Below are 19,394 nucleotides of genomic sequence, written 5' to 3' on the forward strand. Positions count from 1 at the left end.
TCTCTCAAAAAAACAAAAAAAAACTCTGCAGTTCTGAATGCGTATAGAAAAAGAAAGTGTGCTGCTTTCACTAACACTGATTCCCTACTACCCTCCTGTCTCAAAATCACATCACAAAACACCTCGCAAAAACCCCACTCCTCTCCATACTGTTTCTGACCTGGCTCACACCTACTCTTTTTTCACTTACTCTTTTACCAAATGATTCAGTTCACGTATTTCAGGGATATCTACATGGATATTACTCAGGCATATATTGGATCTGTGTGAGTGACAACCCAGTTTATACACAACATGCTCAGATGGTGCGAGCAGGATTCAGCACCTCCCAGGCCACAGCCAAGACCTGTCTCCTTACAGAAGGCTCCATCACTATCTCTCTGCTTTCTCTCCTGCAAGCCATAAAGAGCCCAGACGCTCCTCCCTCGCCTTGCCCACCCTAAATACTTGTGGAAGCCTTCCACAAGGAAAACAGCACCTTGTGCACAGTCACAGGCACTAGGACAACAGACCTTCCACTTACTATGTCTCTCACCTAGAAGCAGAGGCTGCTAGGGCAGGAGAGAATCATCAAGAGAAACGCATGGCATTTTAACCTGTCTCCATCTTGCTGAAGATACGATCATCTCTAAGAGGCCAGCTTTAGGTACTGACTGCCTTGAGGCTGCTCTCCTGTTCACTCCCCACCTTAGAATGGCAGCGTGTGTTCACCAGGACTTCGTGTGTTGGAATTTTCCCTTTCTCAGAATCTCTTCCATAATCCCCACCACATCATCATCCTCTCTCCTGTCTGGCCTTCTCAGGAGCCACGCTTCTTTTCCGAATGCAGCGTGCCTCGGCTGACTTCAGGCACTGCTGGACACACACAATAAACCTAACTCCCCCGCCGCCCGCCCCACAAAATGCTGCTCTTCTCTCAACACTTATGGAACCTGGTCCATCACTACTCATTTGCACATGCTGCTGGATGATCAATAAATGTGAACAATGTCTTCCGTGAGCTTGTTTGTGGGCGTGCACATATTGTTTCTCCAAACATTCTGTAACACCCCTTAACGGAAGTGATTTACTCAAAAACTAATGTGAACCTCAATAATTAGGTGACTGTTAAGAAAAATTCCTAAGTGCTTTAAAAACTACAGTTTTTCTGGTTTACTCTTCTGGGTTTGAGATTTATTTGGACAGAGTAGTGACCAGTATGAATTTCAGACTATCAATCTCAATAGAGCAGTAACTAAAAATTAGATTTCAGTGTTCTGGAAGTAAAAACTTAAAAATGGAACACCTTAAACTAAAAAGTTAATTATAGTTTCTAAGTACATATAAGAAGACATGTTTACAGACTATTTCTTAAACAAATTTTCATGAGGCATACTTTACATACAACAAATCCACCCATTTTAAGTGTAACTTTTTACCACTTTAATCCAGCATTGATGATTTCGGAGTTTAACCCTTAGCAATTTTAGTCCTATTTCTGAGGTTTCAAGGGACCCTGCACTGGTGCCCCCAATACTGTCTACACCCAACAAATTGCTGGGTGCTTCACTGTTGATTTTACTTCATCTTCAGCCTCACTGAAGGAGCCAGAGCCGCTCCTCGAGACGTCAATGTACCTGTACTCTCTACCAAACTAAGCAGCTTTCTTTAGAAGGCTCTCTAATGTCCTCTAAGTGGTGAAGAGTTTAAAAAGCAATAGTCAACAGCTGTCACTAGTTGAATTTTCTATCTGCCAGAAACTGTGCAGGGCCATTTTATGTTTGGAGTAATTTTTTTGGAGACAATGTATTGTTAAATCATATGAGGAATTTTTTTTTCTTGAGATGGAGTTTCACTCTTGTTGCCCACGCTAGAGTACAATGGCATGATCTCAGCTCACTGCACCCTCCGCCTTGCAGGTTCAAGCAATTCTCCTGCCTCAGCCTCTGGACAGCCTCTGCCACCACACCTGGCTAATTTTTGTATTTTTAGTAGAGACGGGGTTTCACCATGTTGGCCAGGCTGGTCTCAAACCCCCGACCCGCGGTGAGATCCGCCCACCTTGGCCTCCCAAAGTGCTGGGATTGCAGGCATCAGCCACAGCACCTGCCTCCTTTCCTCTGCTTCTCTTCCTGTCTTCCTTTATAATTTTTTGAAATTTCTTAGAATTCATTTTGATTATTAGTATTTTTGAGTACATTGCTTTGTACAGCATTCTTGGAGATTGCTCCAGGTAAGATTATACATATGTAACTTATCACAATCTAATGGCATCGCCATTTTACCACCTTGAGAGAAATACAGAAAACCTTATTTCCATTCAGGGTCTTGTGCCCTCTCCCCTCTTTAAGTATTGCTGTCCTGAGTATTTCCTCCATGTACACTGGGCACACCAGATGATAATTTCTGTTTCAACTATCAACTATGAGTTAAGAATTCATAAAGAGAAGAACAGTGTATTATATTCACCCCAATTTTTTATTCTTACTCATTCTTTTTCTATTAGGGTTTTCCAGAGAAACAGAATGAACAGAACATGCATGTGTGTATGTATTTGTTATAAGAAACTGGCTCTCACGATTATGGAGGCTGACAAGCCCCAAATCTGCAGTATGGGCTGGCAGACAGAGATCTACGAGAACTGATAAAGTGATATCCAAAGGCCTTTGCGTAAGAATCCCCCTCACTTGTGGAAGTCAATCTTTTCATTCTATTCAGGTCTTTGACTGACTAAATGAGGCTCACCCACATCATAGAGGGCAATCTCCTTACTCAATTGTTTAAATGTAATCTCATCCAAAAACACTCCCCACGTTCACACAGAAAATTAACCACTATACCATTATTCTCTTCTTTCTTTTCTGAAGTTCCAAGCCTCCTTCTGGTACCATTTCCTTTCTGTTTGAAGAACTTTTCGTGATTCTTTAAGGGTAAGTCTGCTACCAAGAGTTTGTTTCCTTCATCTGAGAATGTCTTTATTTCTCCTTCATTCCTGAAGGACGTTTTACCACATACAGAATTTGTAGCCAGGCACGGTGGCTCACATATGTAATCCCAGGACTGTGGAGACAGAGGTGGGAGGATCGCTTGAGCTCAGGTTTAGTTTTCAAATGTTTGATGATGATATATCTTAGTGAGTATTTCTTTTGGAATTCTGAAATCTGTAAGTTATGGCTTTTACCAAGTCTGAGTCATTTCATCCATTATTTCTTGAAATATATTTCCAGCCCCACACTCTTTCTCCTATCCTTCTGTGATGACCAGGATGCAAACACAGAATTTTCTGTTATTGTCCCAAAGTTCCCTGAGGCTCTACTAATTTTTTTTCAGTCTACGTTTTCTTTGTTGCTCAGCCTAAGTCATTCCTGCTGATCTATCTTCAGGTTCTCCTCTGTCCTCTCTGGTCCACCAGTGAGCCCTTCTACTGAGTTCTTCAGTTCAATCATTGGATTTTTCAGTTCTGTAATTTCCCTTTGGTTCTTTCTTCTATCTTCTATTTCTTTCTTCTATTTCTTCATTTGTTTCAAAACTCACACAGCATTTTCTTGACAGTTGCTTTGAAGTACTCATCAGCTAATTCCAATGTCCGGGCCTCTGCATAGTGGTATTGCTTTTTCCTTGTTCCAGCAGGGCCTGTGCTGGCTCGTGTCTGTGTCCTGGACACTTTGGGTGTTAAGCTGTGGGACCAGTTCTTGGGCTCTCCTTTAGCCAGCAGTCACCCTGTTCAGATGTTGTGTAAGGACCAGAGGCAGTAGACACTACTTTGCAGAGCCCCACTGACCTCAGGGGGCAGAAAGCACAGCACAGACCTGTCCGTCTTGCATGGTTCTGGCTCATCACTGATGGGGAGGGAGGTCCAGCTTCCTATTGAAGCCACTGACACACTCTGGCAGGAGAATACTACTGGCTTCTGCTAAGGGAGGATGGAAGATGGGCTTCCAGACAGGCTCTGCCAACACACTGGGAGGGGAATTCTGGGCATTTCCTCCCTCTGCTGGGAGAATCCCCCTCCTGGATGCAAGGTTTGCTCCCTGCTTGGCCCCAAGCACTCAGGGAATTGAAGTGCTACCAGCTCCCAAGGGATGGAGAAGACAGAATGGGGGAAGTTCAATGCTGCACTCGGCTCTGCTGAGCAGTTTTTCAGTTGGTATTTCACTGGAATTGAGTAAATACCATAAAAATGTGTTCTGTTCAGTTGGACCAAACTTTTCCCAGTACTGGTGAAGGGAAACCAGCTTTTCTTGGAGTGTTTTTCCTCTACACTTGTTGGCAGAAGGCTGCAGGCTTCTTCAACACCCTGTTCAGGTCTGAGAGAAAAAAAGGAACCCAGGGAGCTGACGGACACATTATTCCTCAAGTCCCTCCAGCTGTCCACCACCCTCTGATGCCTTTCAGAGTCCTTCTGTGCCTGTTGACTGGTTATCTGCAGCAACAATTAGTGATACTGGGGACCCCCAGGAGAAGGAAGCTGCTGCATCATGGCTGGAACCTTAGAGATTATTTTTAAGTGCAACTGAAGGTCAGAAATTATCCCTCTAGTTACTATTAATATGCCATATTCAAATCAATTAACTGAGAAACACAAAATGCAAAGGCAGCCAAGAATGTATGATTATGACATATAGAGAAAAGATTTAGAACTGTGTGCCAATATTGATTCTTCCTTTGTTATGCATAATAGACTTCTTAGCTGAGCTAAACACTATTTCCCAGCCACCCCAACCACTAGATCACTGGTGTGATGACTACATTCTATAAAACTGGATGTGAGCAGGACCGAAATGCATCTTCCAGATCACGCCTTTAAAGAGAGGCAGTGCGCCTTCCTCCTCCCGTTCTCACTGCAAATCATGCAACAGAAGCAAAGAACTCATGGAGACAGCAAAGGAAGATGCTGGACAAGCCTGAGGGCAGGGCTGCCCTACCAGCTCTGCTCCACATACGCCAGGCTGCCAGGTGAGGCACAGTCACAAACACTAACACAACCACTGGCAAAAAGAAAGCCAACATACTGCCAACATGGTATGATGGAACAAGCCAACGAGGCCCTTTTCCCCTCTGCTCATGTAAATCTGGAGCTTGGCATGAGGTTGCTACGGTCAGGTGGCTGAATATGACAGCCCAGCTTCCAGGACCCTGCCTCTGGCAGCACAGACACCCAGCGCCAAGGAAGAAGTGAAGTGTCCTCCCAGCTCCCTCACCAGAGTTCGGCAAAGCCTCTTCCATGACTCTCCCCCACTTTCTTCTCCTGTTATCACTTATTGATCAAAGACAGCCTGCTGTGTGCTGAAGAGGGAAATCAGAAGCAGGGGTTAGTAGTAATAGAAATGTAAAGTCGAGCGATTTCAGAAAACACATATTTCTCAAAGCACTTCTCAAAAAAATTTAAAAAGGAGTCAGAAGCTAAGGAATGTGTAAGTTGTTTTTTTTTTTTTTTTTTTTTTTTAAAGACAGGGTTTCACCACATTGGCCAGGCTGGTCTTAAACTCCTGACCTCAGGTGATCCACCCACCTCGGCCTCCCAAAGTGCTGAGATTACAGGTGTGAGCCACCATGCCCAGCAGGAATGTGTAAGTTCTTAAAACCACAATAGTGAGAGACGAAGGGAGCTGGAGTTTTACAAACAGAACGGAGGGTTCGGATGGGAGCAGGCTGCACAAAGGTCAGATGATGTGCTGCTGCTTACGAGACCACGGCATAACCAACACACAACAGCAGAGGCAGGGACCCAAGCAAACAGCAAAGAGTATGAGCTCCACTGTGGGGAGTGATCTGGAGAAGCAGCTGACCCGTCTGCGGAAGAGAAAATAGGACAAAGGGAAGGTTTTCAAAATAAGGTATAAATACTTAAGAGCATCTGCGAATGACAAAAAATAGTTGTTTCTCTTTCCAGTTATGGAGAAATCACAGTGAATTATTAAAAGGCACATCTGAAGGAACTTTAGAATGGAAAACGGTAAAGCTCGCTGCTCTGGCGACCTGTGTAGATGTGTGTGGCCTTACAGGTCATCTTTACCCTTCGTGTTGTCCTGGGGTTGAGCCACCCGGAGCGTGTGGCATGTACAGACGTCTTCAACCACCTTCACCCACCTGTGCCATCCTAACAGAGGATTCACACAGCCCCCATGTTTCACCTCCCTGCCCAGACCCCATGGCTTATCATTGCAGCTCTTCTGCCAACATTCCTGTGGCCCTGACGCCTTTGTTACTCCACAGCACATGCTTCAGAAGTCCCCACCTCCAGGCAAACCATCTCCACTCCTCAGAGCTTCTGAGTGGAGGAAAGGAGACCACACACCTGCCCAGCCAGAGTCCACACCCAGATGCTCTCTGGGCTCCAGGGCCGCCCACAGATGTGCCCCACCCACTCAGGCTCTGCTCTCATTTCTTGAAATAGGCTTCCCATGCCCATCTCCAGTTGCCTCAGGACATGCCATGTTTTCTGCCTCAGGATACCCCACGTTTTTGGTGAAGACAGAGTATTGTTTCCATTTCCCAAAGAAGCATGGGCTCTAAGGCCTCAGCCCAGCTCATGAACTGAGGCACTGCAGTGCACCATGACAAGCTGATGAGGATGCCCAGGAATAGGTCACATGTTCAAGGGACACGGCGGTGCTCCACACTTGTTCCATAAGACCCAAAAACTAGATGGAGGTACTGCAGCGTCAGTAACATCGTGTCTTTGAAGTTTCCACGGTTGCTGCGGTTAAAAATCAAAGAACAATCATGTGGAACGGAAAACTCCACAATCAATGTGCAAATGACTGTGAACAGGAAACGCAAGGATATAGAGGGTATGCAGTACCCAGCACACCTGGGTAGGTCTTTCAGCTGGCTCTTCACTTATTAAGACAGAAAGACTTCCTAGATCATACAGATCTAACTGGTCAATATATAGAACCCTTGGGTTTGCCTGAAGGTCTATAAAAAACTTCATGAGACACTAAGAAAGCACAGCCTGAGGAAGTCTGGGAACACCTGTGAGGCATGCCAGGCGCTGCTCCACTTCTACCTCCACCTGAGCCCTTGCCCCCTTCCTCCTCCACCTGCACCCCTCTCAAGTCTTCCCCCTTTCCTCCTCCACTCACCTCCACCTGAGCCCTTCCCTGCTTCCTCCTCCACCTGCACCCGCCTCCACCTGAGCCCTTCCCTGCTTCCTCCTCCACCTGCACCCGCCTCCACCTGAGCCCTTCCCTGCTTCCTCCTCCACCTGCACCCGCCTCCACCTGAGCCCTTCCCTGCTTCCTCCTCCACCTGCACCTGCCATCTCTCCCACTTCCTCCACCTGAGCCCTCTCCTTCTTCTTCTAGGGTCAAAAGAGAATATCTTTTCTGTTCAAAACTAACTTCTCCCCTACACTCTTGTAAAATGTCACTCTTTTCCCATCTAAACAGGAACCTCTGAAAATGGAGTATTACAGCAATGTTAAATTTTTTAGTGTGATCACTATTTGGTGAAATGAAGAAAAGTGTCTTTGTTTTTAGGGGCTACATCCTGAAGTATTTAGTGGTAAAATAACATGAAATCCGTGGCTTACTTGAAAATTGTTCAAAAAAGGGAGAAGCGGGGAGGTGAGATCTGGCAAATTTATCAACTGGTGGGTCCAGGAAAGGGTTATACAAATATCCATTGTATTACTATTTCAACCCTTCACTTAGGATTGGAATTTTTCAAAATAAAAAGTTAGGTGAATATGCCCTCACTACGTACTATGAAAACAAATAAATGATTCTAAGAGTGATTCTTTTAAAAACTGGGCACATGCTAGTTGAAAACAACACAGAACCAAAAACTTACTACCCAATTATTATGTGCAGATGAGGCTGCATAGAGAATCAGGGAGGATGGCAGGCAAAACGAACACACGAAAATGCATAGCTTTCCTACAGACAAGTAACACACCACACATGCCAAAAAACCTCCCTACACAATATCATTAAAATCTTCAAATACTTCAGAATCAATTTAAGAAGTGTATTGAATCCATATTAACCAAACATCGCTGATGCTTTGACATTCCAAGTTCATAAAGATTCTACATTATAAACACATTCAGTTCTCCCCTGAATTTAAATATTTAGTACAATAAAAATAGAAATACTAGCCTATATTTAACTATATAAAATTCTAAATTTCATATGTAATAAGCCAGGAAATGATAAGAACATACAAACATTTGCTTCCGTTACACAGAGAGACACAGGAGAGAGACACTAGAAAAGCAGGAAGGCAGCCCGGGAAAGGCCGAAGCAAGCGGGCAGTGAGGATGCAGGAGACGGCTCTCCTCCAAGTGTACCTGCCTGTGTCACTTTGACTTTTGACAGTTGGTTAATATCCAAATATTCAAAACCTAAGCCCCAAGCCTCCACCTTCCTCTGCTTTGGACTACATCTTTTGGTCAGATAATGGAACCCGAAGGAGGGCAGTTAACTGAGGGCCTGGAGTTATAAGCATGGGAAGGGAGAGGTCCTACATGGAGCAAACTGAAGTAGGTAACCCTGCTTACTTCAAAGGACTCCCACAAAACCACGGCAGAGGAGGAAGACCATATTCAATTATGCCTGCCTTCTGAAGCACGGTGGAGGAGCTGGGATGAGAAATGTGGACATCCTGAGGGCTGTTGGATAGGAAGACCATGGGCGTCCCGGCTGAGTAGGTGGTGCTCCTTCAGACGCATCCAGGGTAAGTGAGTGAGTGATGATGCTGGTGCTGCCAGGCACCAGGCCCTACCAGAGGAGCCCACATAGGAACTAGGGAGGCAGGGAGGCCCTGCGAAAGGAGGAGACCACATAGGAATTAGGGGAAGGCAGGGAGGCCCTGCAAAAGGAGGAGACCACATAGGAATTAGGGGGAGGCAGGGAGGCCCTGCAAAAGGAGGAGACCACATAGGAATTAGGGGGAGGCAGGGAGGCCCTGTGAAAGGAGGAGCCCACATAGGAATTAGGGGAAGGCAGGGAGGCCCTGCGAAAGGAGGAGACCACATAGGAATTAGGGGGAGGCAGGGAGGCCCTGCGAAAGGAGGAGACCAGAGGGAGGCGGGGAGGTCCTGTGAGAATGGGCTACACTGTAGCATCAGTGTGGATGCCTCTCCTCCATGTGCATTCTGCTCCACATGCATGTAAATCTGTACCAGGCAAATCCGTGTGGAATGTTCCAGACATGTGGGATATTTTAGAAAATAATTTTAGAATTGGGAAGCATTTCTAATCAAGCCACAAGAACCAAAATCCATAAATGAACAGACTGAAAATCTGAGTCCATGACAATTTAAAAATTCCTGCCAGGAAGAGAAAAATAATGAAACCAGAAACCAAGAAAGAATTCTGTCACACAAGGTAGAAAAACCTCTTTCCAGGAATATAAATACTTTACACAAGTCTGCAAGAGTAAGACCAATAATACTCACACGTCTACCTTCCAAAAACAATTGTTTAATTAAAATAAAAATATTACTCATGGCTAATGAACACAGAAAGATGCTAAACTTCACTCATAATTAAAAGAAATATAAATTAAAACAAAGACATAACATCTCAAAATTACCAAATCAGAGGAGACAACTTTTACAACACAGAGTATTGAAAATGGTATGGCCAGCCAGGCATGGTGGCTCACACCTGTAATCCCAGCACTTTGGGAGGCCGAGGCAGATGGATCACCTGCCTGGTCAACATGGCGAAGGCCTGTCTCTACTAAAAACACAAAACTTAGCCAGGCATGGTGGTACGCACCTGTCAGCCCAGCTACTCAGGAGGCTGAGGCAGGACAATCTCTTGAACCCAGGAGGAGAAGGTTGCAGTGAGCTGAGATCGTGCCACTGCACTCCAGCTTGGGCAACAGAGCAAAACTCTGTCCCAAAAAAATAAAGAAAACAAAGAAAATGGTATGGGTTGGGCCCAGTGGCTCATGTATGTAATCCAACCACTACTTGAGACCAGGAGCTCAAGAGCAGCCTGGGCAACATGGTGAGACCTGATTTCTATTTTTTTTTTTAAGTAATAATTGTTTAAAAGAGGAAGAAAATGGTATGAAGAAATGGGCATTTTTACACACCATTTATTTGCTGGAGGATAAACTGATAAAAATCTCTTTGGAAAATACTTTGACAATATCAAAATTTTGAATTCACATATCCCTTGACCTAACAACTCCATTTCCAGGAATATAGCTCACATTCCTATTAACCTAGGGTTTCGTCAACCTCACACTCCTGATGTTCTGGGCCAAGTCGCTCGCAGAAGTGGAGGCTGTGCTGGGCACTGCAGGATGTTTGGCAGAATCCTCTACTCACGAGATAACAGAGGCACCCCACACCTAGCCCCGCAAGAGTGACAACCACAGTGTCCTCTGGGATACCACACTGCCCATCTTGAGAACTCAAGAATGGACAAAAATATTTGATCACCATAGCTTTGTCTGGAAAAGCCTGGAAACAACCTATATGCCTAACAGTGACTTGCCAATTATGATACACAATATAATATCATACATCTGTTAAATAGAAAGAGACAGCTCTCTGATGAACAGATGTGGAATTACAGTTAAGATACACAGTTAACTGATAAAAAGGCACAGAATACTGTGGGTTGACTAATAGGGGTATGGAGGAGACTTGTACAGGCACAAAATGTCCCTGGAAGGTTACAGAAGAAACTCCTAATGAAAGTTGTTTCTGGGGAGCAAAACTGGAACTTAGGAACCCAAAGGATATGTAACTTTTGGCCTTCTATACCCTTCTCTACTGTTTCATTTCTTACGATGTGCACATAGGACTTATTCCAAAATATATTGATACACCATTATTTAATACATTTTCTGCTTTTAAGAAATAAAATTGGGCCGGGCACGGTGGCTCACGCCTGTAATCCCAGCACTTTGGGAGGACGAGGCGGGTGGATCACAAGGTCAAGAGATCGAGACCATCCTGGTCAACATGGTGAACCCCATCTCTACTAAAAATACAAAAACTTAGCTGGGCTTGGTGGCGCGTGCCTGTAATCCCAGCTACTCAGGAGGCTGAGGCAGGAGAATTGCCTGAACCCAGGAGGTGGAGGTTGCGGTGAGCTGAGATCGCGCCATTGCACTCCAGCCTGGGTAACAAGAGCGAAACTCCATCTCAAAAAAAAAAAAAAAAAAAAAAGAAATAAAACTGGCTGAGCACAGTGGCTCACACCTGTAATCCCAGCACTCTGGGGGCCTGAAGCGGGAGGATCACTTGAGGTTAGGAGTCCAAGACCAGCCTGAGCCAACATGGTAAAACCCTGTCTCTACTAAAACTACAAAAATTAGCTGGACATGGTGGCACGCACCTGTAATCCCAGGTGCTCAGGAGGCTGAGGTAGGAGAATCGCTTGAACCCAGGAGGTGGAGGCTGCGGTGAGCTGAGATCATGCCACTGTACTACAACCTGGGGGACAGAGCATGAGTCCTCTCCCCAAAAAAATAAATAAAAATAAAAATATGACCATAGCCATTTTTTAATAGCGCTATCGATAAGTGAGACAGGCATTCTTGAACTTTGCAGAATTCTGCAAAAGAAGGTATTAAATTAGCATGGACTTTCTAGACTGTCATATGGCATTCTATAAAGAACTGGGGTGAAAAAAGTCGTATTTGTTAATTCAATTAATCTAACTGTAGGAATCTATCCTAAGAAAATAATTAAAGATGCATAAAAATATTCATATGCAAAGATATAGTACTTATAATATTAAAAATATAAACAATATGTTAAGCGATGATGAAAATTATTAAATTTTATTATGCTAAATCCAGATGCTGAGGATTTTTATTTTGTAGTGACAGTGCATGTTGTCCAGGCTAGTCTCAAACTCCTGGGCTCAAGCACTGCGGCCTCCCAAAGTGCTGGGATTATGAGCACAAGCCACCACACCTGCCCAAGATACTGCAGATTTTAATAGCTTAAAATAATAATAGTTGATAATGAGTGATAGCTTTGACAATGAGTGAAAAGAGGGAGGATTTATTTACAATATGTTATGGAAAAAGGTAGGTTACAAAAGTAGTCTGTACAGTGGCATAATTCTATTTTTGTATCTAAAAAACAATTTTAAACATAAACTATTAAGAAAAGCATGTATAGAAAAAAAGTTGGAAATACCACCAATGCATTCTCTCCACATAGTATGTTTTCTTTCTCATAATTTAACTAATTGGTTTTTGAATTGATAAGTAAAACTGTACATATGTATGGTGTACAACATGATGTTCTGCTACAAGAATAAACTGAGGAATGGTTAAATCAACCTATGTTACATGCATTATCTCATATATGTATTTCTTATGGAGAGAACACTTAAAATTTACTCCCACAGAAATTTTCTTTTTTTTTTAAGACAGAGTCTTGCTGTGTTGCCCAGGCTAGAGTGCAGTAATATGATCTCAGCTCACTGTATCCTCCGCCTCCTGGGTTCAAGTGATACTTCCGCCTCAGCCTCCTGAGTAGCTGGGATTATATGTGCATGCCACCAAGCCCAGATAATTTTTATATTTTTAGTAGAGATAGGGTTTTGCTATGTAGGCCAGGCTGGTCTTGAACTCCCAACCTCAAGTGATCCACCTGCCTCAACCTCCCAAAGTGCTGGGATTACAGATGTTTAAGCCACCATGCCCTGCCAGCAATTTTCAAACATACAATATATTCTTATTAACACAGTCCCTATGATGTACAACAGCTCTCTTGAATTTACCCCTCCCACCTAACTGAAATATTGTGGCCTTTGGCCGACATCTCCCCAATACCCCAATCCCCCAGCCTCTGGTAATCACCACTTTGCTGTTTTTATGTATTCAACTTCATTAAACTCTACTATGGGTGATTTTAATGTTTTATAATTTTTTTCTAAAATAAATATGCATTACTTGTATTATAAGATTTTCAGAGATAAAAAGAGGATCCAAACTCATGTAGAAAGTGTAAAGTCAGGCCAGGCGTGGTGGCTCAGGCCTGCAATCCCACCACTTTGGGACGCCACCACAGGTGGATCACCTGAGGTCAGGAGCTCAAGACCAGCCTGGCCAACATGGCAAAACTCCATCTCTACTAAAAATACAAAAATTAGCCAGGCGTGGTGGCAGGCACCTGTAATCCCAGCTACTCAGGAGGCCGAGGCAGGAGAATCACTTGAACCCAGGAAGTGGAGGTTACATTGAGCTGAGATCACACCACTGCACTCTAGCCCGGGCAACAAAAGCAAAACTCCATCTCAAAACAAACAAACAAACAAACAAACAAACAAAAAACAGAAAGTGTGAAGTCAGCTTTCAAAATGTAAATTTTATACAGGTACACCCTGACTTACAATGGGATTATGTCCTGATAAACCCATGGTGAATTGAAAATATCACAAGCCAAAAGGGTATGGCTGACAGGGAGCTGTGGCTCGCTGCCTCTGCCTAGCATGACAAGAGATGTGAGGTTTCTGAGAAATGTGCTTGCTTTCACAACACCATAAAGTCAAAAACCAGTCTAAACCATCTTCGGTCAGGGATCATCTGCATATGTAATTTAAATACTGTGTGTGTTTTTCTGTCTCAGGAAGAAAATATACCAAATAGTTATCAGTAATTAGCTCAGAATTAGAGGTGACTTTCTCCTTTAACTTTTTGTATCTTCCTAATTTTCTACAGTAATAATGGGAAGGGGGAGTTTGGAAAAGGTTTTTTTTTTTTTGGTAGAGATGGAGTCTCACCATGTTGCCCAGGTTGGTTTCAAATTCCTGGCCTCAAGCAAGTTTCCTATCTCAGCTTCCGAAATGCTGGGATAACGGGCATGAGCCACCATGCTCGGCCCAGGAGGAGCATATTTTTGAAGTAATGGCCATTGGCTTTAGATTGAGCCCCTGTCCCAGCACTGGGGCCTGTCATCCTTAAAGATGCCCTAGTCATTGGGGACCTCCCAGAAGTGGTCACTTTGGTGTGTAAGCTGCTTTGGGCCATCAAGAAATTATTCTCTTCCCTCAGATTCTCACAGGTCAGAGAACCCAGGAGCAAGCAAGGAGATTCTACCATGTACAGAAGCAGAAAATTTACCTTTGGCCACAGCAGAATCATATAAAAGTTAGTTTCTGTTTAAGAGAGGGGGGTGAGGGGACAGGAGGAGCCTCTGCCAGTCAATGTGGATATATTTTGATCCTTCACATATACTACACATTAAAACGTCTCTACCCTAAGGCATTGACAGGGCCAGAAAATAAAATGTTTTATCAGTCAACTGGAGTCAAGGCAAATCTAATGACAATTCGCTCCTTGAAATCTACACAAAAGGCTTTTAAAACTAGTTTATAGCTAAAATCCTCCTGACTCATGATCAGATGTATTTTAACAATCACTTAACAAAGTATATGCAAAATGATGATGATTACCTCTTCCTTTTCATGTAGCATAATATGCGCTTTGAGACTAGCCACTCTGGAGAATTTCTTGTTACACACAGGGCAGGTGGGATCTTCCCCGCTGTGAGTGCATTTATGAAGTGTCAGGTTGAATTCAACATTAAATGTTTGGGGGCACTGGTCACATCGATGTGGCTATTTGGAGAGAAAAGTGAAGAAGTCACTGAAATACAGTCTTTTCACAGATGCTTGTTCAATAAATGTTATGAAAATATTAACAAGTACCAAAATGTACAGACAATCTACAGAAACTTCTGCTCCTCTGGCCCTTAAGTCAATAAATCCCAAATAGACACAGTAAAGCACCTGATAGAATTGCTCAAAGGATTATACAGATGAAAACACATACATACACAAAGGAAATATGTCTAATAAGAAATGCTGCATATAAACTGTTTTCTTTCAGTGAGTATAAGTGTTTGACAGTGAAACACCTTTCAAAGCTAACCTTTAAAACATGGTATTAAAACATTTTTTCTGGGCTTGTGCAGCAAAAAATTAAAAAACAAAACAAAAAAAACATGTTTTTGTGCCCAGGCACGGTAGCTTACGCGTGTGATCCCAGCACTCTGGGAGGCCGAGGTGGGCAGATCACTTGAGCTCAAGAGTTTGAGACCAGCCTGGCCAACATGGTGAAACCCCATCTCTACTAAAAATACAAAAATTAGCCAGGTTGGTGGCAGGAGCCAATAGTCCCAGCTACTTGGGAGGCTGAGGCAAGAGAATCGCTTGAACCCGGGAGGCCAAGGTTGCGGTGAGCTGAGATCGCACCACTGCACTCCAGCCTGGGCAACAGAGTAAGACTCTGTCTCAAAAAAAAAAAAAATGTTTCTTTCTCCATGTGTTTGCATTACATGGGTTTGTGTTGAATGTTTATGTACACGTGCCTACATTTGCCATTTGTAAATGTATATGGATACTGGTATAAAATGAACACACAGAGAAAGAATCATATATTCTCAATGTTTGCTTCCAAACATTTTCCTGTCAAACTCTTCTATTCACTGAAATAATACATTTATGATGAATCTTAAAAAAAAAAAGCTACATATAAATTTATTGGATTGTAGTCTCTGTGAAAAACTTCAACTCATTAAGTTGGATTTTTCCCTTCTATTTTTGGCCAACTCCACTATTATAAACAAAATCACTTTAAGTAGGCTGGGCACAATGGCTCACACCTGTAATTTTAGCACTTTGGGAGGCCAAGGCAGGGAGATCACCCTAAGGTCAAAAGTTTGAGGCCAGCTTGGCCAACATGGCGAAACCCCGACTCTACTAAAAATACAAAAATGAGCTGGACGTGGTGGCACACACCTGTAATCCCAGCTACTCGGGAGGATGAGGCAGGAGAATCGCTTGAACCCAGGAGGAGGCAGTTGCAGTGAGCTGAGATCTCACCACTGTACTCCAGCCTGGGGTAACAGAGCAAAACTCCATCTCAAAAAAAAAAAAAAACTCACTTCAAGTAAAATAATCATACAAAATTTCACTAGATTTTAACAGAGTTGCTTATCTAGGTCTAAGATTTTTCTCAAAATGGAAGGTATTCTGCTATTCACTTGCAAAAAGATAATCACTGATATCTCTCTCTGAAATAACTGGACCCTAATGAGGAATAATTCAGTATCTTCAGATTGTCAAACCTGAGAAAATAATACTAGTGCATACTGGTATATTACATTTATATTATATTATTGCAGCTACAACAGCATTTTGTGCTGAAAGTCAAGCCTAAGATGGTCACATTCTGTTCTCTAAAGGAAGTCCCTGGTATTTTTCTGGTCTCAAATGGCTCACTAGTTTACATGCTCCTACCTAGACAAAAGTCAACAATCACTTTTTTAATTACAGTTTTAACTGCCACTTTCTATCTATCAGGCAAGTCATTCCATTAAGACACTAAAATTCTTGACATATCCCACAAGAGGTCCTGCGAAAAAGAGTTCCAATTTCTATTTAAGATTGTATTTAATAATTGCTCCCTCCTGAAATATAACCTAAAACATCTAGAATACCATTTTTAAATGCAAGATGACTTAAAGATAAAACTATCCGCTGGAGAAAAATACTTCAAAACACACCACTTCTGTGTTCAGTCATACAGGAAATTGAAACTATGTTTAAAAAGTAATATTTTTACAATCATTATTTGTCCACTAATAAATAACTTTAACATACAGATTGACCAGACAAGCTCTCACTCTCCCTCCTTAGCAAATGATAGCTAGGAATACAACTACAACTTTTAAAAAGGCCAAAATACTTATTTGTATAATATAAAATGTTCTATTTAGGAACCCCAATTATAAGAAAAGTTTTGATTATACATGTTGATTTTTACAATACCTCCAGTTTCAACGCTCACACTCCTGACATCACCTTTGAAAATACATACCTTGTCATTTCGCTCGTGATCCCTCATGTGGCGTTGAAACTGGGATTCTTTTGGAAAAGATAGCAGACAGATTTCACATTTATGGAAGTTTGGAACTTGATAGGCATAATTAGTGTTCTCCGCATTCAATGTTAAAACTCCATCTATAAAATTGCATAAGTATAGACAATAAATACCAATTGTTATTCTCATTACATAAATAAAACCAAATTATTGGTTACTGTTTAAAAATCAAATTATGTCAGAGATTTATGAGAGATTTTAGATGAAATTAAAGATATACTGATTTTTTTTAGCTGACATGTTTCAAAGTTAGAAATGAGAAACGTCAGGATGACTAAGATACAGGACAATAGAATTCTAAATACTTATCGGTGGGCTTTTCAGAATCTTAAACTAAACTCCTGAGGCTTCACAGCCACACACACCAAAACACACAAAAGCCATAATGATGCTTCTTAAACCAGGTGAACCTACTTAATAGTGTTTCAAATCACTACAAACCACAGATGCATTTCACCTCCAAATCACTGTAAGAGTTCATCAATAATCCACATTGTTTCTTAAATCACTCGGTAAACAACTCAAGTAGAAATATTAAAGCAGTTAAAAGCTAATTCACAAACTCAATGTCTCTCAAAACTGCTGCAAAGCAAGATTAAGTCAAAAAGAAAAACTGCCAGGTGCAGTGGCTCATGCCTTTTATCTCAGCACTTTAGGAATCAAAAGCAGGAGAATTGCTTGAGGTCTGGAGTTCAAGACCAGCCTGAGCAACACAGTGAGAATCCGTCTCTACTAAAAAATTAGCCAGGCATGGCAGCACGTACCTGTAGTCCAAGATACTGAGGAGGCTGAGGTGGAAGGATCTCTTGAACCCAAGAGTTTCAGGTTCTAGTGACCTCTGATCACACCACTGCACCCCCACCTGGACCACAGAGCAAGACCCTGTCTCTTAAAAATAAAAAACTTTGCTCTCTCACATAGACATGGCTTATGAGGTTCAGGAAGACAAGGGATTGCAATGCCTCAGACAATCCTCAATTTTCACAAAGAGTTTCCATAAAGCGACCCAGGAAAAGTGCTTTTAACTTAAAAGTGTCTTCAAATAAGACTATAAATGACAAATAATATATCACAGAATAATCACAAAACTTGTCAAAAATACCATAAAGATGTCCTGAATCTCTACAATTTTTTAAAACAAATACACTTCGTGTTATAATTTGTACATAAATATGTAACATACCTTGCTATGCGAAGACTAGAAATATGTTGCACACAGCTATTTATATCAAATTTGATCCAAAAATATTAGACTTCAGAAATTTGGGAGTAATGGATAAGCTGAAGACCCAAGTCACTCAAGAAAGCCCCTCAGTCTCAAGAGTCTGTGTGGTAAACACAGGCACTCGAAATGTTCTATAGACCTTGAAATCTGTTTTGAGAAGACAGTCTGCAGTTTCCATTTCTGCTAAGAGTCTCCTGGCCCAAGATTGAATCTGCCCCTTAGCAAGGACCAGGAGGCAGGTGAAGCCCACATGGGAGGGGGCAGAGACAGGGTTGAAGAAGTCAGCAACAGCTGCAAACGTTTTCTAGCAGAACTTTGAGAAAAGGTGAATTCCAGCTTCAAGAAATATAAGGTAATTTAAAAGAATGCAACTTCATACATAAAAAATGAGTCTATAAGTAAAAGATACGCATCTTTTTTTTTTTTTTTTTGGAGACGGAGTCTCACTCTTGTTGCCCAGGCTGGAGTGCAGTGACATGATCTCAGTTCACTGCAATCTCCACCTCCCAGGTTCAAGCAATTCTCCTGCCTCAACCTCCCAAGTAGCTGGAATTACAGGCATGCGCCACCACACCCAGCTAATTTTTTGTATTTTTAGTAGAGACGAGGTTTCTCCATGTTGGTCAGGCTGGTCTCAAACTCCCAACCTCAGATGATCTGCCCATCTTGGCCTCCCAAAATGCTGGGATTACAGGTGTGAGCCACCCCGCCCAGCCTGCATGATTTTTATTCTATTTATTCTTAACTATATTCACATCCTGTTCAAAGACCATACTTTCAAAATTTCTGCACTAAAACTAACAGCAAATGTTTTATGACTTCCCAGGCCCAAATAATATGATTGTTGGGACCACAGCAATTGATATACAATTCCCTTGGGAAACTGTGTAGTGTGGTAAGAAACAGTTTCGAGGTTAAGAAGGAACAAATAAAATATCTGTTGAAAATTGGGTTTTAAAAACACAGTTACAAGTGTTTTAACCACTGAATGCATTAATAAAAGAGCTCCTCAATTTAATTTCTGAAATGCAAAATTAAAAAGCTATCTGAGGATGAGAAAACCACTTTCACAGTCTCTATGTTGAAACCACTTAATATGTTGTCCAAAAATGAGAAGGAATTCACTGAAATTGATAGATAAAACCCTACGAGGCATGAACTATACATTTAAAATTGAAAAATGATGTTGAAGCCGGGGACAGTGACTCACGCCTGTAATCCCAACACTATGGGAGGCCAAAATAGGTGGATCACCAGAGGTCAAGAGTTTGAGACCAGCCTGGCCAACATGGTGATACCCCCTCCTCTCCACTAC

The 19,394-nt window shown here is 42.3% G+C and overlaps 1 protein-coding gene across 9 annotated transcripts in view; it reads right to left on the reverse strand.

Annotated features, from left to right (window-relative positions):
- The window catches only part of ZNF236 (zinc finger protein 236), a 156,212-nt gene that overhangs the window by 106,760 nt on the left and 30,058 nt on the right, over positions 1-19,394 (reverse strand). For 7 of the 9 annotated variants that reach the window (XM_021673529.2, XM_021673528.2, XM_012465427.3 and 4 more), the window contains exons 2-3: positions 16,792-16,934; positions 14,364-14,528 (exon numbers count right to left, since the gene is read on the reverse strand). In XM_021673529.2, the coding sequence (XP_021529204.2) occupies positions 14,364-14,528; positions 16,792-16,934 (308 nt within the window). Of the gene's footprint in view, positions 1-2,819; positions 4,727-5,180; positions 5,357-14,363; positions 14,529-16,791; positions 16,935-19,394 lie in introns of those variants that run through there. The other 2 variants (XM_064379008.1, XM_064379007.1) reach the window with 2 other exon arrangements.

Source organism: Aotus nancymaae, unplaced genomic scaffold (assembly GCF_030222135.1).
Source record: "Aotus nancymaae isolate 86718 unplaced genomic scaffold, 86718_ANA_hifiasm-v0.15.2.pri h1tg000020l, whole genome shotgun sequence".
In the NCBI taxonomy this organism is placed as follows: domain Eukaryota; kingdom Metazoa; phylum Chordata; class Mammalia; order Primates; family Aotidae; genus Aotus; species Aotus nancymaae.